Genomic DNA, 20,435 nt, shown 5'->3' with positions numbered 1-20,435 from the left:
CTCCCGAAAGTTGGCCAGAGGCGGTGGGCGGGAATCTAGCAAATTTATTAACAATCATGTTCCCAATGAGCCAGAACACGGTACTTAGAGTGTCAGGCAGTTCACTCGGCCCCGATACTCTTCGCCGCCCAGGGTCCTGCTCCTGTAGCCATCATTTGGGGCCTGCAGTCCCATACTGATACCTCTTATGCTTCCCTCGATTTTATCCCCTAGGAAGCCTATTTCCCATCAGCGATCTTTGAGATGCATCCCCCGCAGACAACAATAGCAAAAACAGGACAGAAAACAAACGTTGCCACTTACGTGCCTACTGTACTTCCATCGCTGTTGGACGCACACGTCCCTGTGTGTGAGGCACTATGAGGTGCACTGGGGCTCCTCCGGCCCGCTGACGGAGGGCGGACAGGGGCCGACGCCGCCCACGCACTTCCATTCGCACAAGTGTCTGTCTGATTGCACTCGCGTTTTCCAAGCCAAACAACCACAAAGTGGAACTCATTTCAAGGAATTCGGCCAGATTGGCGACTAAACTAATTAAATACTAAAATAATAGCACCAATTGAAGAAAAACTTTTGATCCGGGCGAGATCTGCGTTCGAACTTCGAAGGGACGCGAGGGCAGCAACATGTTCGCCATGCCACAAAATGGCTGCCACCAAGCCGCACGGTATGCAACTTGTTGCAACCAACACAATTGTGTTCGATCGTGGTGAGCTGAGAGAAAGAGAGCGAGGATCACGAAGCGGGCACTCTACTCAGGGGAAAACTCTCCGCTCGGGCGGCAACATGTTCGACATGCCCCAAAATGGCTGCCATCAAACCGCACGGAATGCAACTTGTTGCAAGAAACACAATTGTGTCCGATCGTGGTGAGTTGAGTGAGTGGAGAGAAGGAGAGCGAGGTTCCCGAAACGGTCACTCTACTCAGGGAAAAATTCTTCGCTCGGGCGCTTGGCGGTTAAATTTGAATTTTCAAAACATAACTAGTCAGCATAATTAGAGCATATTGTATTCAGCATACCTGGTGGAGCCTCTCGTTATTTATAGAACTTGGAACACAATTGCACGGGAGCTTATTTCCCCTCCCCCGCTTTCACATTCGCACTCGAGTGCCACGATGCTTGCGAAAATGTTTCTGGGCAGGATTGGGGCAGGCGGGGAGTCAGTGGGAACTTACCCCATACTTTTCAAATGTACAGAGAAAGTGCCAATAATTACATACACATTTTCCATTACACTCATAGCTAAGTTATTCTAGGGGCTTATTTTCGGGAAAAAATTTGTGCTTCTTGGAAAGACTCCCCCGCGAAACCTCCGTCTACCTTTGTATGCAAATAAAACTTCTTAATTAGCGGCATTATTTCCCGGTATTGTACATCGATATATAGTAGATAGATGACTGAACCAGTTTGCAGTCAGCCAAGCAGGGCGGTGCGAAAAGCCTCTGGGAAGCGTCTAGTAGTCGCTGTTTATTTTTAGGAAAGCTAATTAGTCTTCTGGGGAGTCAAAGATGCCAGCTCCTCTCGGCCGACAATCAGGGCTTCTTGCGGGGTCGAATCAGCATCCGGACGTAGGCTAGGGAGCCCTTGGGTCCTGGCAGGAAGGTCTTCCACAGGATGCCCTTGAAGTAGTCGATCTCTGCCCCGTACTTGGTCTGGAAGGTCCCGAAGAGGTTGCTGCACAGAAGTATATAAAGTATGATTATTTCTATCTGAATATGATGTTGATTGCGGTCTGTACCTTTCGAAGCACTCGCGGCCGTACCACCAGGCTCCCGCGTGGGTTCTGGCGCAGTTCTGCCCGTTGTCGTCGTTGTCCTGGTCGTAGGTGGTAAACTTCTTGCCGGCGTGGTAGCGCAGCGAGTCGCCAGCGTCGCCGCTGTAGGCTCCCAGAACGTAGAGCAGGTACTTCTCTGCCTCGCTGCCGATGCTGAAGTGGTCGTAGATGGCGAACCGCTCCTCCCTGTTCTTGTTCCGCATCACCACCAGCAACTCCTGCTCTTCGCCGTTCGTCAGCCTATGGAGCTTGTCAAGGCCGATGAAGAACTCCCCGTTGAGGACCCCGAAGCCGGCTTTGTAGTTCTGCCAGTCGCGGTTAAATTCCTCGCTGCCGTCGAACCTGTAGGCCACCACCAGCCAGCCTCCTTCCCCGTTTCCGTAGCGAATTTTTTGGTCGCAGCTGACGAAGAAGGGTTCCTTGTTGTGGCCGATTCGTATCCGAACCTGTCCGTGGCTTTGGCCGAAGCAGTTCTTCGGCGTTTTGTCCGGCACGGTGTTGAGTATCAAAGGCGAGGAAGGTTGCAGGCTAATCGAGGTGGGAGATGGGAGTTATTCGATTGTGAATTGTATAAAAGTCATTGGTTACATTCTGGTTCCGAGAGGAGCTTCTTGGGCGCGTCTTTTGTATTCGTCGATCAACTGCTGCAGTTCGTTGAGTTCCGTTCTGAGTGACTGCAGCTCATCCGTCATAAACTGAATCCTAAATGAGAAGATGTAGATGCTGTACTATAGAAGTATGAGTGGTATATTAACGCACTTACCGAAGAGCCAAAGCTCCCAAGGTGCTCCCAGGACAGCTATCCTGAAAGGAGCTATTAGTCGCAGTCCGATTTCAAAGTTCTGTCTACTCACTAAAGCCATTGGCTCCACGGAGTTCTTCATTATCATGGAATGGTGGCTGCTCTCCGACGAATTTGGGGAGGCGCTGAGGCAGGCCAGGGCCGTGACAATCGCCTCCAGCGCCATTATCTCAAAGGCTTTGTGTTCACTAGTTGTGACACCTAGTATACAGTACGGTGTGTCGATGTGAGACCCTGTTTTAGCGACGACAGCAGTGCGGTAACTGACTCAGTTGGTTGGTAAACACGCCGATCTGGAAGCGACTAGTATTTTATTGGAGATGCTGGCCGAGTCACTCGATCACTGAATTCCAATTAATCGGCTTTATAACGCGTCTGACAACTTTGGAGTCGAGACTAGTCTGTATATGTGAGGCACACCATTAAATTCGTATTTTTTTAGGCTTCTCCGTCTTCGTTCAGTGGTCTATCCTTTTCCTTGCAAGATATCCTGGTGCCAGTATTTGTGTTTTGCCTTTAGAGCTCCTATTCCTCGTCACTGCTCCCGTTGCTCATCTCGCTCTGCTTAGCATACCCGTTTTGCAATAGTCGAGTGACCTTTGGTTTGAGTTTCGCATTGCAGTCGCAGTCGCATTTCTAATTGCATTGTGCCTGCGATCGGTTAGATTATTCCACAGAAGCTTAGTTAGCCGGACGTCTAGATACTGACCACTGGTCACGTCGTGAAAAATGTCGCAGATGGTGCAGCTGGACGCCCTGGTGATGGCCATGGCCTGCCTCTCCACCACGCCAGTGAACCTGGGTGGCGGCCTGGTAGTGCCTCCTTCGCTGGAAAACGTGGTAGGTGCATCGGGGAATACCTGGAAGAACTTGGAATCTTTTTGTATAAACAGTTATCGAGAATTCGTGACGGGGACTAACCTTTTCTCCCAGTTAGCGAGTTAATTGCCCGATAATTGTAGGTTGGAGTGTTTCTAATCCAATTTGAATCCGTCACAGACCTCCAGTAGCTGCCCTGCCGATTCCGTCAGCGCCCTGACGACCCGCATCCAGTCCTTGGCCAGAGAGATCGACGAGTTCAAGCAGAAGATCGGCGGCCTCCAGGAGCAGCTAGTGGACCTGCGGAGACTGGGAGCCTCCCCGTCGGTGGCCCTCTCAGCGAGCACGCCCAACCTTTTGGGCTCCCGATTGTGAGTGGTGTGGCTTTGGTAGTTATTCCAGCTCTTGTAGACTAATCCTCTCCCGGCAACAGCTTGAGCCTCGAGCCGCAGCTCCTGGGCGAAGGAGGAGCAGTGGTCGCCGGGGGTGGGGTACCTGCCACGCCGGCGAACTGCGTGAAGCAGCAGCATGGAGTAACCCGTATCCGACCTCGCGCCAACGTGGAGCCCTTCTTCGTCTTCTGCGACCAGAAGGAGCGGGGTGGGGGCTGGACGGTGGTGGTGAACCGGAAAGACGGCACCGAGGACTTCAACCGAAACTGGGGCGACTACAAGATCGGCTTCGGCCAGCTCACCACCGAGTTCTTCATCGGCTTGGAAAAGCTCCACCAGATCACCAGCAGCGACAACTACGAGCTCCTCGTGCAGCTCCAGAACAGGAAACAGGAGCTGCGCTACGCCCACTACGATCACTTCAGCATCGGCAGCGAGTCGGAGCAGTACAGGTTGAATGTCCTGGGCAAGTACCAGGGCGACGCCGCCGATGCCCTGCGCCAGCACACTGGAAAAAAGTTCAGCACTCAGGACCGGGACAATGACGAGAGCGAGTCGAACTGCGCGGCGGCCCAATCGGGGGCCTTCTGGTACGGCGCCAGCTGCAATCTCAGGTGAGTACCCAGGGGAGTAGAGCACTTCGATAATATCGATGAAGTTAGTCGCAAATCATCAGATATGCCACTCAGCGTTTAATAAGTTTATTTTCCATTAAGCGATAAGTCGACTCGACACCGATTAGACCAAACTTGATCGATATTACCGATAACAGGAGTATAAATATAGTTAATCGTAGTAGGTACATAACAAGCTTAGCAACAAAATATTTCCTAACCCGATAGTTTTGCAAAATCAATCGATTAAATGCCTTTGTTTCAGCAACCCGTTCGGGCTGTACCAGCGTCTTTTGGAGCGGGACGTCGACGGCTTTAAGGGCATCCTGTGGAGGGGATTCCTGGACGGACCCAAGGGCTCCCTGAAGTTTGTCCGAATGCTGGTGCGTCCCCGCAGTGGGTCATGATTAGGATAACGACTTGAAGTCACTTACGTTAAATAAATTGAATGTAATGCAACAAAAAAACAATAAATTCTATGGAGTCTGCCTTTTGGCAGTTTGGCTTAGATTTCGTTGACCTTGTCCGCTTCGGTGGTGGTGGAGGTGGTCCTGGGAGTGGTGGTGGTAGTGGTGGTGGTAGTGGTGGTGGTAGTGGTGGGGTCTTCGGAGCCTTTCACAACCAGGGCGTCCCCGAAAACGGGCTTGAAGAAGAGCACGAACCGGGAATAGCGGCGAGCGGAGTTCTGAAGTAAAAATTGAAACTCATTAGATTCCCCTGGGACTCTCTGGAGCCAAGCACTTACTAGCATCAGACGGGATATGGCCTTCGATATGTTGGTGACCGTCTGGAAGGACTTGTTCAGCAGCTCGCCAGGAAGCTCCAAGGAGGCGTCCTCGCCGATCTCCGCCGCGTCGCTCAAGTCCTTGCCCCCCGCACGGCGCCGCCTCTGGCAAATAGAATCAAAAAACAAAAAAAAGCGTCAGTTCTCTGGCCTCCAACTTTGACCTTTGCAATCTTAAGTTCCAATAGATCTCCCGCAAAACCCAGACAGGAAAAAGGCAGTTGTGTAGTGAGATGTTTTCGTAATTTTCGCTTTTATTAGCTTTGTGTAGGTCGTGAATTGGTCGTTTATATGTACATTTCTATATGCCGAATATTTACAAACATGAAACTTAACTACAAGAGGGCTAAAATCGGAAGGAAGTGGAAGTCTAGGCACTGGAAAGGTAAAAAAACACTCTGGGGATGGGGTGTGGGTGCTTCAGAGGTCAACAAAGAGCAGCAGCTCTGATGGAGCTTAGTAGCCTGCCTCGTCGGAGTCTGGGGCCGGTGTCGTCACTCCGGCGATGCCGTTCACTCCGCCGGAGGAGCCCTGCAGGATGGGGCCAGAGAAGCTGAGGAACTTGGACACCACGTTGCCCAGGCCGGCGTTCGGGTTGCCGTTGCCGGAGGACGAGCCGCTGAAGGCGGTGATGGTGGTCAGGACTCCGGTGGTCAGGTCGTTGGCGATGTTTCCGATCGAGCGGATCTTGGGCGAGACGACGGCGGTGATCAGGGTCTGGAAGTCCTTGATGGGCACCGGCGACTTGATGTCCCACTGCTTGTTCTTCTCAATGTTGGCGCGGTCCAGTTGCTCGATCACCCGGGTCTTGGTGTCCAGGAAGTTGTCGATCTTCTACGGGTTTCAAAATCATTTTTTTGAGTTATAATCCTGTCAGAGGAGGTGGCTTATAGAAGTTCAAATACTCACGCCGAAGACAAAGCCTAGGACGGCGTTTTTGGCCTCGAATGTGGCGTCGGGCAGCTTCCGTTTGGTTCGCTCTTGGTCGCCCAACACCTCCTGGAAAAGCGGGGCAATAGAAAAGGGATACCTTGTAAGGACCAACACCACAAAGGACTAGGGGCGCGCGCAGTCAGAACAAGCCTCGAAATGTCTCGTCTGGTGGTGATCTATTTGAGGTTTCTTTGGGTTCAGACCGAAGCCAAAGAGGCAAGAAACAAACAAAGTACTCGACACTTGGGGCCAGTTAGACTTGACCCAATTCCGGACAGGGGCCTGCTTCAAGAAAACCGCATACTCGTAATTAAATCACTGGCCAGTCGGCAGTCGGGGACCTTCGCTCATTCTAAGGCGATTGCTCTTTTGTGTCTTGACTGTACCTAGTATCTGTTATGTGGTATCTGGCACTTTCAGGGGGCAGCACTTAAAATTCACCTCGTCATCTGGCCAGAGTCAAGTCGGCCGGAGAGTCGAAATTAATGCGATATGTATGCACACCGATTCGGAGGCGAAATCCGCTAATTTCTAATCCGTTCGCATAACCAATCGGATCCGGATTTTAGTGCACTCGTTAATTGCAGTGGGCCGGCCATTAGTACGGCTCCGCTCCACCAGTACTTAGTCGCTTTTGGGGGCCACTGTGACATCAGCCCCACTGACATTCTTGGGTAACTGGGGGCCAGAAATACCCATACTCTGGGCGGGGTATTAGTGGGGTAAATGAAGCTTACAAGTTCTCAAATTATGTGTTATTGCGGAGGAGCGTTTACCCAAAGAGTCAGCCACAACTTAGGACAGCTCGCTTACTCCAAGGTACAAGTCATTACGGACAATAAATAAAAACAGCCACCGCCACTAGCCCCAGCCCCCAGATACTATCTGTCAGTCTAGCTCGGAGATCTTAAAAAATTATGCGACTCATTTAGTCGAGGGTAATTTGGCAATTTCGGCTCATTGTTCTGCCATTCTCCCACTCGAGAGCCCCACGATTTCCCAATTCGAAAAAGGCAAAATTATGTTTGGAACTGAGCCCGCACTAAGCGTTTTGGCCGGGCCATTTATTAGTTAAACAAAACTAAAAAGCCAGCCCCGCTCCTCGCTTGAAGCCCCTCGAAGTGCGAACAGCAAGCGTGAGCTATGATTTATATGTCGGCGGAAATCAGGTCAGTTGTTGAAATCTGAGCAGGTGTTAAGCCGCGAAGGGGCTGAGGGTGTGGGGCTAGAGGGCCGGCCCAGCTGCTGGAGATTTCTGGAAGCTGTTGCCTTGTAGCCCTGGGAGCGGATCCTTGAGGAGAATCTCGGAATCGACTTGGCCGATTATTGATTTGTGAAGCTAATGGCTAATGGCCTGCAATCCCCACTTCTTCCTATTTCGCTGCCAACTTTCCACCCAGACTCGAAACCCGTCAGCACCACCGACCGGGCCGGGTCAGCGGGGAGCGTCCGTCTTTCACAATCCGTGCGAATAAGAAGAAGTGATGAGCCGCGAACAAGACGGGTCTACAGCCGCCTCGCCTCTCTCTTTCTCCCCGCCCCTGCTCGGTTTTTTTCCTCTTCTGTGGGCTGGCTCTTGAAATGGTTTTGAAATGTTATCGTAGGTCGTTAACAAGTTTGTTTTGTTTTTGTCTTTTTGCGCCATCAAGGTCGTTCGGTCCGAACCTATGGCCGACGAATTCAAAATCGGTCTGCGTCTGCGGCTGGGGCTGCTTGGCTTTACCCACATACACAATTCCAGTGGCCATTGGTGGCCATTTGCATATTTTCCATCACCAGACGGTGGTTCAATGCACCGCCAAGACCGAGCTCTGCCTCTGGCGCTGGCTCAGCTGAGCCGCCAAGCCGCTGAGCCCCAAATTATCGGCTTGCACAACAACAATGCAGCAACGTGCGCAAAATTCACTTTCACGCCAGAAGACAATAAGTGCCCCCTCACCCGACTCCCTCTCTGTCTCGCTACTCGGAGCCCGGAGCACGCCGTCTCTTTCAGGCGAGTGGGACTTCCTAGATTCAGGGATGTATGTGGTATTTACCTCGCCGTTCAGGGGATTCAGCTCCGCTTCGCTGGCGTCCTGGAAGCTCTCGATTTCCGACAGCGCCTGCTGCTGGGGCGCGGGGGCGGCGGCCGTCAGCGACAGCGACACCGATAACAGGGCCATCGACAGCAACACTCGGTGCACGGGGAACTGCATCTCTGCTCTTCTGGAAAGTGACAGGAAGAGGAGAGGTTGGGTTATCATCTTCGGAACAGAGGTCTGAGCCATGGGCTCATCTGGGGCCTTCTACACACCAGAAAAGTAAAGCTCGCCAAACAAAAAACAAACAACAAAAAACAAAAGCTGAGTATTGATCAACGCTGGTCGAGGTTTGTCCGCCAGATACGCGATACTAGCACGTTCACTAACTTTAAGCAAATGACTGCAGACGAAAGTTACTTCAATGATTTAGCAGTGGCCAAAAAATCGGTTACACTGCCCACGGCGCAGGCGCACAGCGCTGCCTCGGCCTCTGCCTCTGCCTCAGCCTCTGCCTCGGCGTCGGTCTCAGTCGCTGCCAGCACCACCGTTGACGTCACTCAAGGCGCCAGAAAGCCAAAAAGCCAAACAGCCAGTAAGCCACCGAATCACTGAGCAATCCAGCCATTCCAGCCAACCATCGAAAAATACCCAGCCATGCGGCCGCTCCAACGCAATCCCTGGCCAAAAATTCAGTTTGATTGTGGCCCGATGACGGCGCCGACTGCGACTGCGGCTGCGAGCTGCGGGCAGCGCGATGAGCGCGACGCCGACGGCTGCGTCGACGGCGAACACGTTTTGAGCCAAAATTGGAACGGAAAGCGCTCAATAAAGTGCAAAGCCGAGACGTTAGGTGGCTGGGCGGCTACTGCGGGCTGCCTTTTCAGCCACTATTGTTGGTGCTGTTTCTGCAATGCGCTTTTAATTTTGACTCTTTGGCTTTCAATTAAGCCACACACACTCGCGCGGCACACCAAACACACCACTGACGCAGCCAAACACTTCAGGTCCACAAGTCGGTCATACGCTGCGTATGCGCAATGTGCGTTCTCAATCATTTCTTCGGCGGCGTCTCATCTTGGCGAGGTTACATAAGGTTAGGAGTTGTGTTTAACTCGACTTGGATGTCTAAGCCATTGAAAGGGGAATTAATTCAACAGTAATTGGGGTTTAAGGACTTGGATGAATCAATTAAAAGGACACATATGCATACATTTCGTTTTGGGAACTCAAGCAGGGGTAGGGCAAGGACTATCGTCAATGTATACTGAAAATAGTACATATGTTTTTTAATTTTTTGTTTTAATTATTTAAAGTGGAAGTTGGTAGATCATACTTGTGGTTTATTGGGATAAAAGAGGATACATATTCATGGATTAGGTTTGCAAAGTCTATAGCCATAAACTATGGAAAGAAGAGGACGTTTCAGGGACACCATCGATAGACCGCAATTATGATCTATGCACTTAGAGCAAAAAGTTTTAGAGCAAAAACCAAGAACACCTTCAACGAATTCAACTTAAATGCAAAATTATTAGGGGCCTTGACCCAAACATTGAGGCGTATGCTTAGAATTGGATTTGTCATAAGCCAGCTTAGCAACTATAATCGAAATGCCTATGTAAACCCGCAAGTTAATACGCTTTTTACGATTAATAATCACCATAAATTATACGTATTTACGGGCCCCATACGGGCTCTACATGAAATGCCGTCTTGAAGGAGAACAAAAACCAAGAAAACAAAACTAGAATCGCAGGTCAATATTCAGGGGGGAGATCGCTCAAGAAGCAAGCATAAATATACAAAACTCCTTCTGATTTTTTAGGAGGGATCTTTAGTGGGTCTTTAAAACTATTATAAAGAAAATGTCCTGTTCCTTTTAAGTCTGATGCTTTGAGAAGTGCTCCGGTCTTGGGGTCTTACGCTTCTACGAATGTATTATAGGCTATTGTGGTTTTAAAGGCCGGTCTTATCACAGCCCCCCCTAGAAAACGAAACTAAGAAAATTCAATCAAGTAGTTCGCCTTCGGACCGCCAGATCCAAAACGATCCAAGCCGATCTGATTCGATCCGATAAATTGGAGTCAAAGTGCGCGTATCGGATTCAAACGAAACGTAATAACTGGATTCGGCATTATACTGCGATCTGATCCGATCCGATTCGATCTACTATTGCACATATGGACTACATAGGTGCATAATTATTCCATGCGACGGCTAGGGGGGCTTAGAATTCGACTCGACTCTACAAATCGGCGCCAATTTTAGTCAAATCCGAGTGTTTGATTAAGTCAATTTCAAGAATTTAATTGTCCGAACTATGTTTTCAGGCCATTAGAGATCTCTTTGATTCGACTTGATTGGGATCTATTAGCAGGTGTCAGGCCATCTACTATTTTCTGCTGAATTAATTATGAAGAGTTAATGAAGTAATGCTGTCAAGAAGCGTTTCACGCGCTTTTTATGGCGCATTCAAGTGCAGATGTCAGTGGGGTTTCAGCTAGATCAGGCTCCGGATCCGGATCTGGATCTGCATCGGGGGAACCTTTCTAATTAGCCCCTTGCGCCTGCCAATTAACCCGTTTTCGCGGCGGCTTATCAGCCGACTGGCCAATCAACACTCTGGCTCAAGGTCACTGGTTTCACCGATTTTTAAAGCTCCGAAGCGAAAGGCCTGAAGTCGATCTGTATATACCCTATAGATCGATCCCATTGTGGATCTATATGAAATGTCCTAATCCTGAAAGCTGCCTGTAGTTGTGGGGGGTTCGAGGGGAAAAGTGAGACTTTGGTCTAGAATACGTATGACCCATGTAAGTCCCCTACATTTAGTCATTTAGGCAGATACCAGGTTGAGCAATTACCCGAAATGGAACTGAAACATAATCCTTAATTGACACAAAGGGGCACCTTGCCCCACTGCTTGCTTTTTATTTCTCGTGTTTTCGGTTTAATTTTGGTTTTTATGCAACGTATTGCGGACAGAGGGCTCCATATAAAGCAAAATTAATGCGCGCATCCGTTGAAATAGCAAATAAAAAACTTTTAAAAGATATCAGCAGCGAAACCGCAAAACCCGAACGAACCTTCGCACCTTTAACGTCCAAACCCAAAAGCTATAAGCTAAGTTTTGTGGGTCACAAGGTCAGAGAGGAGATGGGGAGATCGCTGATCGCTGATCGCTGAACGCCGATCGCCACTTGCCATCTGGAGTCTCCGGTCCATCTTGACATTTGTCCTCGATCTTGCAGAACCTGCAGAAGCCACCTCTTACTTTTTCCGTTTCGGTTTCGGTTTCTGGCCGGATTGACTTAATTTCGGTTTCGGCCACTTTCGGTTTTTATGTTTTGTTGTTGGCAGGTGTCTGAGGGAGTCTCATACCCAGCCTTCTGGTAAACAAATGCAATCTGATATTGCAGATCAGAGGAGGGGCTATCATTCTGCACACAGCTCTCTGTTCTCGCCAATCTGGCAGCGCAATTTGCAGTCGGAAAATTATCCACGGACTGCAATTAAATCTCCGGCAGTTGCAGCTTGGCAGCTCGTAGCTTGTGGCAGTGGCGCCTCGTCACTCCGCCCCTCCTTCAATCAGCCAGTCACTACTCCAGTCAATCTATCAATTACTCCACCGGAGCCACAGCGCGTGTCATAATTTTTATGACGGACATGCGACGGGCCGGAGACTTGCACTTTGTCGCGGACTTTAGTTGAGCCAATCTTGGCCAAGTTGCCATAACATTAGCCGTTGTGATCCGGCCAAGACCCCATAAGCGCCGCAAATACCTGCCCATCCGATCTGACCCCACTTTGTTTGCCTTCATGTTTTCATTCCAGCCGATCTTCATCGCAATTCCAGTTTCGGCTCGACTTAGTCTCAGTCTCAGTTTCAGTTTAAGTTTCAGTTTTGGCCAAAATGTCAAATGTCATTTGTGGGCCAGACGCATTAAATCCGTACTAACCGGTGGCCATTTGTTCTTTGCAAATCGTTATAGTTGTATAGTTGTACCCTTCCCCGGTATGTCGGGGCGTAATGTGGCAGTTGCCCAATCCGAGTACGGAGGTTGGGAAACGGCGGTCATTATGCACATCGTACAGCCAGACAGTCGGCCATGCAGTCAGTCAGCCAGACAGATAGCCAGCTAGCAGCTTTTTTTGGCCATGTCTCGGCATTAATGTCACCGAACATCGCTGTTCTGGCGACGATGACTGGGCTAAGTGCACGCAGGCACAATTCAGTTAACAAAAAGCAGGTACAGGTACTTTGCAAGCCCGCCTAACAACTTGGAAAATAAACGGCAGTCGGCCACAAACATTTTCCATAGACTCTTTAATTTTGAGGCTTTTGAGTTCGTTAGACGGCCAATTGAAAGTGCGCCCGGAGAGGGCTCTGTCGCAAGACTTTAATGGCCCAGCCACCAGTTAGTACTACCTGTTGGTATGCAGAATGGATCCTGTCGGGTTTGCAACAGATGACACTTCCAATCGAAACGGCTCAATAAAGCGAGCCATTAGACGGAGTTGGCAAACCTAATGGCTCGCTTTACAGCCCAGTAATAAGCAATTGAAATGGCTTATTATTTAGCCCGCTTAAGCCCGCTCGGGCCAGTCCTTCACATCAAGAGGTCTTGTGTCTCGAGTCTTGTTTTTGGTTTTCGGATTTTGTGCCCAATCGCCGGAGCGAGTATAATTGGAAAAGGCGTAGCCAAATGACCGTTCACTTGCACTTCTGACTTTGTTCTCGACCAGGCCAAAGCGATTTGCTGGCATGATTCTGATTCATTACAGAACGTGCACTCCAAACAATATTTTATGTTAGCTTTCCACTTCATAAAGTGTATTTTCGAGATGATCATTGCGAGATTGTCCGCCTTCTCTAAAGAGCATTCCGCGCAAGCTTCTGTGGAATTTTTGGGCACTCTGGTCTACTAAGCTCGAGACCAATTTTATTTAAGTCTAGCGGCCGAAGGTCGCCCAATAATAATAGTATAATTTGGTGAATGCTCATTAATATCTTGAATGGCATTTAAGCTTAATCATTTCTGGCTTAATTGGCGTGCAGAACTCAGAGCTGTTAAATGATCCGTAAATTGAAAATCGCGTTCGGAGGCTTGAGCAATGTTTGCTTAGGAACTATGACCAAAATACGATTGCACTGGAGGCGGTGTGAAAACATTAATAGACTTGTAAACGGTCTGTGGTTTCGCTTTCATCTTTTCGATGGTCATAATAGAGGCGAGATAAGGGAGTGCATTGTCTAATAGACTAATAGATAGTTTAATGGCCCAATCGAAGTTGGCCCCATCGATTTGCATAACTTCTCGATCGGAAATCTGGTGCATTGTTACAAACTCGTCTGGTCAATAAACTTACTGACCGAGTTGGATATGACACCTAAACCGGCGCATAAATCAGTGGGTTTTTATCATTATCGCGACGCCCCCTCACCGATTGCCTTCGAAAATTCGAAAAAATTAAAGCTCGCTGCTCCAGCTGCTCCACTTTCATGGCGATTACTTTCGCTTTTTCATCGTCTTGCTTTTTATTTAATTTTGTTTTGATTTTGGTTGAGTTTGGGTTTCTTATCGCCGATTTTATAGTTTATGGGCCAGAGCTCGCGGCTCACGGCACACAGCTCATGGCTCTTGGACTTTGCTGGGCCGAAAGCCATTGAGCCATCGACCTTGAGACTGTTACCGGTTTCTTCGGCCAGGTTAGCAGCCGGAGCAGGTTGGTCTCCGGCTCTAGGGGTCAACAATTCGTTACCAATAGCCGCAGTGTGAAGAACTCACAGGCGCCTGATTGATTGATTGGCTTGGCTGTCAGCGTTGTGGTTCTGGCACCTGTACGCTTAGTAATTGCCAGTGTTTGCCTAATTGTCCGCAATTACATAATAATCACTAATGATAAATCGACACAACTTCTGCGTGAATCATGGAAATCGAAACTCCATTTGGACTTTGTTAGCTTATTTATCGGGCAATTAGCACGCCAACGCGGGCCCCCCCCCAGACCTGACCTATGGCCAGAGTTTCGCGTTGAGGCTTAGCCCAGTTAGCAAGTTCGTTGCCTAAGTCTTTTGTTTGCAGGCACTGCCGGCCGGGATGTTCGATCCCCCTCTCCCATTTGGCCCCCACTTCTGGTCCGTATATGTATTTACTCACTTTCTATGCCGCACTGGGAACGGAGCTGACTCTTGAGCTACCAAATTGACGAGTTCATTAACAATTTAAAAAGGCAAATGGCAAATAAAGGCCGCACAGCACCACACTCGAAGTCCGAAAACCACAAAAAAAATTGAACAAAAATATCGAAACACTCAAAACAGGGGTTTTTCAAATCGAAAACACGTCAACTAAACGGCCCGCAAAACGTCACTCGGTCTTGTGAAAGATGTACGCATTACTAAACGCCGTCGAAAGAAGGGGCTGAGTGGCCGAAACTTGGCCAAAATCAGAGAAAGAGCGGAGAGAGAGGCAGAGCTGCTCTTTCTCTTGGCCAACTGCCAGCCCAGCCGGAGAGAGAGAGAGGAGAGAAGCCACCTGGCAGTCTGGCAAAAGAAAGAGGTAAAAGCATTTTAATGGAACGTGCAATCAGTGAAAGTGACACCGTACCCGCTCCAGTGAGTAGTTGGGCAAGTTTCCGAGAAACGCGGAACCAAAACGCTGCCCCAAGATGTGGGGAAACGTATTACAATACAGTGTTCATTAAATTCTGGGTGTACTTTGTCAGTTTCTAGGGCTATAGTTGGATGGGCCGTGTAATTGGGGAGGAATGCACATTGAAAGCCACTACCAAGTAGACAACTCCGCTTCAATTGGGATCTTAATGCCAGCTGCTTCCCCATTCAAATGTGCAGCCACTGGACAGTCTCTAATCTCCATCAAAGTGGTTACGCCATTTGGCCAAGAGGCTCCCCTTTAACGCTTTCTTAGCTGCCTAAGTGGCCGGCTGTTAGTGTCTTTACGTCATGGGCTTTTCCACATTTTATTTTATTGAAAAACTTAAGTAAGCAAACAAAAAAAAAAAAAAAAGTAACTGCTAAGAGCTAAGTGGCTAGAACGGCTCGTCTTCGTAGTGGACTCCCTGGTCCTGGGCGCTCCAGGAGCGGTGGTGGTGCTCCGCAACTCCTCCGCCATGGTGGGCACTGCTGCTGCTGGCGAAGATCCCCTTGGAGGCGCTCGACGCTCCTCCCGAGGCCCCCAGGCCGGCGTTCAGGAGGAGGCCCAGGGCGTTGCTCACCAGGTGGGAGGCCACCTGTTTCACGAACCCCCCCGAGTCGAAGTGACTCGCCGCCGTGGCCGCCCACCCGCCACCCTCCTTTTTCTTGCGAGGGCGTGGCAACTCCTCACTGCCATGCCGCTCCTCGGAAACGTCGTCGGAGATGGGAGTGAACTTCGCCTCCAGGAAGCTGGTGATGAAGTTCTTGGTGAAGGTCAGGGGCTGCGGGGGTCCCTCCTCTTCGGGATCCTAGGACGGGAAGAAAGTTCAAAACTGAAGTCGTTTGTAGAATAAAGGGTTCCAGTATTTCTAGTCTAGTGGGATTAGTAGAACGGTTTATAAATCGATTGGATAAATACTGCGCTCAGAGCGGCTATCACAGTTCCCAGGAAGTTTCCCAAAAACTGGCCGTTGTTAATCTGAAAAAATCGAGGGTGTAAGTCTCCTTTGTATCTCCAAATCCAATTTTTATTAACGTACAGCTCCTCCTCCTCCTGAGAGTCCGTCCAGAGCCGTGCCTACGTACTGTCCCAGGACGAGACCAAAGTTCTTGTTTCCTGCGAGAAGTCCAGCTATCAGGGAAGTGGAAGTTTTGATCAGACCCTCCACATCAAGGCCTCCAGGCTACAAAAGGGCAATTGAAAGATGTGTTACTGGGCTTGGGAGGACCGTCCATAACCTTACCCCAAACAGAGTGGACACCACGCCAGTAAGAGCACCAATGAGGGCTCCCACATCTGATCCACCTTCGCCCTGGGAGAGCCCAATGTATACGTTTCAGTCAATGAGTCTAAGATATTCTCAGGAATCATTACTCACACCGCTCAGGCCTCCTATGATCCCCACTAGCCCTCCACCGCCACCTCCTCCGGCTGTGTCGGCTTCCTCCTCGTCCTCGTTCTCCAGCTCAGAGGATCCTGCACCGCCGGGTGCCTCCTCCTGCTTTTCCGGCCTGATCATTATCCTAGGCTTCACTGTAATATTGGGACTTTTGGTCTGGAGACCGTTACACATTAAGGATTTCCAAGTCAGGATTGGTTTTTTAAATCGCAACACAAGACAGGTTAGTCACATTAGAAAGTGGATTCCGAAACTCACTGGCATGTCCGTTTCCAGGGCGTCCTCGGGCTTGGGCCGTCTCTCCTGGACCTGGATCTGCTTCTGCTGCTGCTCCTGCTGGTCCACCAGATTCTCCCGGAAGTCGTCCTGGAAGCGCAATTCATGAGCCTGAAATTCTCAACTCTGGCGACCAAAGATTGCAAACAAATTTTCGAGAATAGCCACCTCTGACAAGATTGATTTTATGATTCTCATCTCCTCTGGGATTTCCTGGCGTTCCGATGGCTCCTGCTGCTGATCCTGCTCCCTCCTGGAATCCTGATCCAGCCTGTTTGCCTGCCGTTTTCGGGTCATCTTTCCCTTGGCCTTGGCCAAGACCCCGTCTTCTGGAGCTTCGTCCAGGAAGTGCTTCAGAGCCTTCTCTATCTTCACGTCCAGGTCTAGCTTCATCTGCGGCACCTGTTTGAGGATGTTCCTCCGTAGTCTGCCCAATCGCTCGCCCAGGTGGGGCTGGTCCGTGACGTCGGCGGACAGCTCCTGCTGGAGCAGCTCCTCCTCCCTCTGCTGCTGGGCCATGTCCCGCAGCTGACCCAGGAACTCCTGCTCGTCCTTTTTTTGGGCGAGGACGTCCACCGCCCGCGTGAGTATGTCCAGGGCCCTTCTGTCCCGGGCCATCTGGTGCTCGATGGCGTCGATGTGGGAGACGATCCGGCTACTTTCCGTGAAGTTCATTTTCTCGAGCAGCTCCCGGACGCCGTCGGCAAGGTGCTGCTCCATCTGGGCCTCTGCCTGGCGAGCTCCGTTCAGCAATCCGATGGCCATGACCGCCAGGAGCTCCTCCTTCTCCAGGACCCGCTCCAGCCGCCTGTGCGCCGCGATGGCCTTCAAATAGTGCGACTGCAGCTCCATGCCTCCTCTATGGAGCTTTCGCGGCTTAGCTTCCAGGCATCCTGGAGTCCCGAGTATCAGGCCGAGGACCAGCAGGTGCTGCACTCGTAGGTTTTCCATTGGCCGCCGATTGAGAGGTAACTGATCCCGGGAATGCGCCCCTGCCAGCATATATAAGATCGCCGCAGAGTCCCGCTTCACTTGGCTGGGAGGGGCGTGTCCCTTGGGTCCGCCCACTCGCCCACTCGCCCACGCCTCCTTAAACGACTATTGTGCAATATGTGACGTCCACCAGAGCTCAGAGCTCAGTATGTTGGTCACTTTTTCCACTTTCGCACACAGCTCCTCTGCCAATCAATGGCAGCCAATAATTTGTCATTTTGTGGGCGAACCTCGTTAGGAAAACGCTGCTACCATATAATGTTGCAATTCGCATTAAGATAAATCAATTCGAGTAAGTCTTGGCCCGTCGGGCCCTGGGACTACTTCTGGGCAACTCAATTACTTAATTCCGTCAAATAAAATGTACGATAATGCCCGGTAATTGTCGTTTGTCATTAGGACGGGTCTTGCTCTGATAAGTACGAACCACTCGTAATGGGACGACCTTTGCCTGGCTAATAAAAAAAAAAAGCTGTAGCCCCCGAACTAGAATATCCAGAGGCCGTCGCCCGGCCGGATTCTCGATCATCAAGACGGGCTTCTCAGGTATCATAATTAATAAAGCTCTAGCTTACATAAACGCAGAGGGTTTCGGAGGGTTTCGGCTTACATAAACGCCAGGAGGGTATCAAAAGCGACTGTTACTTGCCATTTGGCCATTAGACAAATGGAAACGCAACGCGGTGATCTTCAGGGGCACTAACCCGGGGAGATTACGTGAATGGCAGCCCAGATGGAGATCGGGGGGTGAGTCAGGCAGCCACAAGCTCGGATGCTCGGATACCCAGGCGCTCAGGCACTCTGGTAGTCCAAGTCGGCGGCTTGTCACGCTCGTTTAACCTTTCAAGTGCGCAAGTTCGGTGGGGCGGGCGGGCTGCTGGCGGTATGACATAAGCGTTTGAGCGCAATTCCAACTGTTGAAGCGTGCCCTAAACTTTGGGCCGCGCTCGGGCCCGCCAAAGCACACAGCAGAGAAATGAGTTAAGACTCTTAATTTAAGAGCTCTCGCCAATTAAAATATAAATTATTAAACAATCCCGAGAAAGCCCAGCAATTTCACTATTTGCAAGACTGCGATTACGCGTGAGGGTTGCCTTGGAAGAAGCCCAAGGGGGTTTTTCTCAGTGCATGCCCACTTATCCAAGCTCATGTGCTACGCAATTATGAAACTATTAAACGCCCCAAATGCCCCTTTATCTGATACACTTCTTGGCATTCATGGGGCGATGATTTGCTTCTGATAGGGCACTTGTCGGGGCATAAAATAAGCCAGGCCCTGAGCTGGGGAGACGGGCTTCGGCTTGAAGTCCATTCGGAAGCTGCCTGCCAATGCTTCAATCGGCGAGTAGGGGTTCTCACCTCGCCACATTTCGGCCGCCATTGAAGCCGTTTTAATTGTCGTCATCCCGGCGATGACTTGTGGCTCGGATCTGCGGCGGAGTAAGCCGGAAGCGGAAACGGCAGCGCCATTCGGCCGCTAATGAGCCATCAGTACTTGACATTGCCGCGCAATCTGTACTCCCGCCGAGAGCCGAGAGTTACGATCTGCGGCAATAAGTGAGTGCCAGTATCCGAAATAATCGCGGTGATTCCAAAGACATTTAAGTCGAAACCCGAACCACTGGCTCGCCTTGTCGGTGTGTGTGTTTTTTATTAACACATATGTTTGTGCAATAAATAATACCCTTGCCAAATCGTTTGACTTCGTTTCGCTGCTTGGCAACTCGCAGACATACAACTTATGAAAAATATAAAAAATAGCTAATAGTGTTTTCAAGCAGCGTTTTGATTTGGACTTTAGTTCTTTTATTACTCCCAGAGTTTATGATTTTAATTTCGATCTCGGCCTGTCTCTAAATAGAATGTGATCACGGCAGGCTCGTAAAAGTGACGGATTTTCGCAGTCGGTTGCAAAACAAACAAATTCCTTTATTAATGAACCAGTAGTTGCTGCAATTTGCTTTTTCCTTGACCAAACGCCCCAGGCGCCGATTCGATCTGGATTCGTTGTATAATTGCTCCTAATAGGTCCGTGAGCCCGGCTCTGAAGCCGTTGGACGCCAAACTTGACCAAGTCCTACTTCAGTTACCAGTAGCTTCTACATGTATCCTGTATCAGTAGTCTATCAAGTTTGATTCGGTTTCGTAAGATCCCCTCGAAAGGCGACCAGGTGGCCAATATCTGGGCAGCAGCTGCCGCGGGGTCTGACATCCAGACAAAATCATAATCCGAAAAAAACCAAACACTGCTCTATTTTTAGTAATTTCCCATGTTTCTTCGATGTCGGCGATCACGTTCGGTTTGCCAATCCGCTGGAAATGACGGCCTCAGAGCTGGCGACATGTAAACTTGGCTCAAATGCATTATGATTTCTGTAAGCCGGCCCGTGAAGTCATCCACCAAGCGATTACCATCTCATTATTCACTTTTTATCGCCGACCAGCAACAGGAATAAGAATACAATCGCGACGAATTTGAATAGAAAAAGCCCGCCTAATAGCTGTGACTGATTTTCAATGATTGGCTTCGGCCCACTAACAAATTATTATGAACTGTTGTACAACAATGAGTATATTGAATCTTGTTAAATGTTTAATAAGAGAATCCCCGGTGCACCTTGAACCCATTCAAATCTGCAACTCGTGACTTGACAGCTTCCTTTTCACGCCACAAATCAAGTTGTCGGCTGCAGTTTTTGTCAATTTGTCTCCGGACTCGAACACTCGAACACTTGAACACTCGAACATTCGAACATTTCGGGCTTTTGAACATTCGAACATTTGAACACTACGCGTGCTTATTACAAGTAATTGTTTGCAATTAGTCACTGAGCCGGGGACAGGAAACGAAGTCGCTGTGGCACAATCTTTAATTTATGCACGGCTCTGATATTTTGGTTTAGTGAGACAAGACGTGCCGTGAACGGATTTCAATCGGGCCAGAGTACGGCCCGAAAGGGGCCACCT

The 20,435-nt window shown here is 49.8% G+C and overlaps 4 protein-coding genes across 8 annotated transcripts; 1 reads left to right on the top strand and 3 right to left on the bottom strand.

Moving 5' to 3' along the window:
- Positions 1–1,454: 1,454 nt before the first annotated feature.
- On the bottom strand, positions 1,455–3,054 carry LOC6501905 (microfibril-associated glycoprotein 4). The gene is made up of 5 exons (XM_001966657.4): positions 2,631–3,054; positions 2,540–2,580; positions 2,365–2,478; positions 1,741–2,304; positions 1,455–1,676 (listed from the first exon to the last, which is right to left on the bottom strand). Exons 1-5 carry the CDS (start codon positions 2,742–2,744, stop codon positions 1,535–1,537), a joined length of 975 nt encoding a protein of 324 aa, XP_001966693.1. The 5' UTR covers positions 2,745–3,054; the 3' UTR covers positions 1,455–1,534.
- A 143-nt stretch (positions 3,055–3,197) lies between these two features.
- On the top strand, positions 3,198–4,913 carry LOC6501921 (fibrinogen-like protein A). Its single transcript, XM_001966658.4, has 4 exons — positions 3,198–3,418; positions 3,578–3,768; positions 3,831–4,403; positions 4,669–4,913. Exons 1-4 carry the CDS (start codon positions 3,308–3,310, stop codon positions 4,808–4,810), a joined length of 1,017 nt encoding a protein of 338 aa, XP_001966694.1. The 5' UTR covers positions 3,198–3,307; the 3' UTR covers positions 4,811–4,913.
- On the bottom strand, positions 4,909–14,542 carry LOC6501904 (protein unzipped). 4 transcript variants are annotated; one of them, XM_032452317.2, is made up of 4 exons: positions 8,414–8,608; positions 8,157–8,325; positions 5,149–5,292; positions 4,909–5,088 (listed from the first exon to the last, which is right to left on the bottom strand). In XM_032452317.2, the coding sequence occupies exons 2-4, from the start codon at positions 8,313–8,315 to the stop codon at positions 4,909–4,911; spliced, it is 483 nt and encodes a 160-aa protein (XP_032308208.1). In that variant the 5' UTR covers positions 8,316–8,325; positions 8,414–8,608. The 4 variants fall into 4 exon arrangements, with proteins under 4 accessions (XP_032308208.1, XP_032308207.1, XP_001966696.1 ...); XM_032452316.2 differs by lacking the exons at positions 4,909–5,088; positions 5,149–5,292; positions 8,414–8,608 and adding exons at positions 5,414–6,021; positions 6,097–6,186; positions 14,303–14,542; XM_001966660.4 differs by lacking the exons at positions 4,909–5,088; positions 5,149–5,292 and adding exons at positions 5,414–6,021; positions 6,097–6,186 and having other exon boundaries at positions 8,157–8,322; positions 8,414–8,771.
- Positions 14,543–15,100: 558 nt separating this feature from the next.
- LOC6501903 lies at positions 15,101–20,077 on the bottom strand. Of its 2 annotated transcripts, none has more exons than XM_001966661.4 (7): positions 16,644–20,077; positions 16,458–16,586; positions 16,179–16,355; positions 16,044–16,112; positions 15,840–15,983; positions 15,719–15,778; positions 15,101–15,608 (listed from the first exon to the last, which is right to left on the bottom strand). In XM_001966661.4, exons 1-7 carry the CDS (start codon positions 17,475–17,477, stop codon positions 15,195–15,197), a joined length of 1,827 nt encoding a protein of 608 aa, XP_001966697.3. In that variant the 5' UTR covers positions 17,478–20,077; the 3' UTR covers positions 15,101–15,194. The 2 variants fall into 2 exon arrangements, with proteins under 2 accessions (XP_001966697.3, XP_032308324.1); XM_032452433.2 differs by having other exon boundaries at positions 16,458–16,565.
- Positions 20,078–20,435: the final 358 nt, after the last annotated feature.

The sequence above is a fragment of the Drosophila ananassae genome, chromosome XR (assembly GCF_017639315.1).
Source record: "Drosophila ananassae strain 14024-0371.13 chromosome XR, ASM1763931v2, whole genome shotgun sequence".
NCBI lineage: Eukaryota > Metazoa > Arthropoda > Insecta > Diptera > Drosophilidae > Drosophila > Drosophila ananassae.
This window is presented reverse-complemented; position numbering and strand designations above follow the sequence as displayed.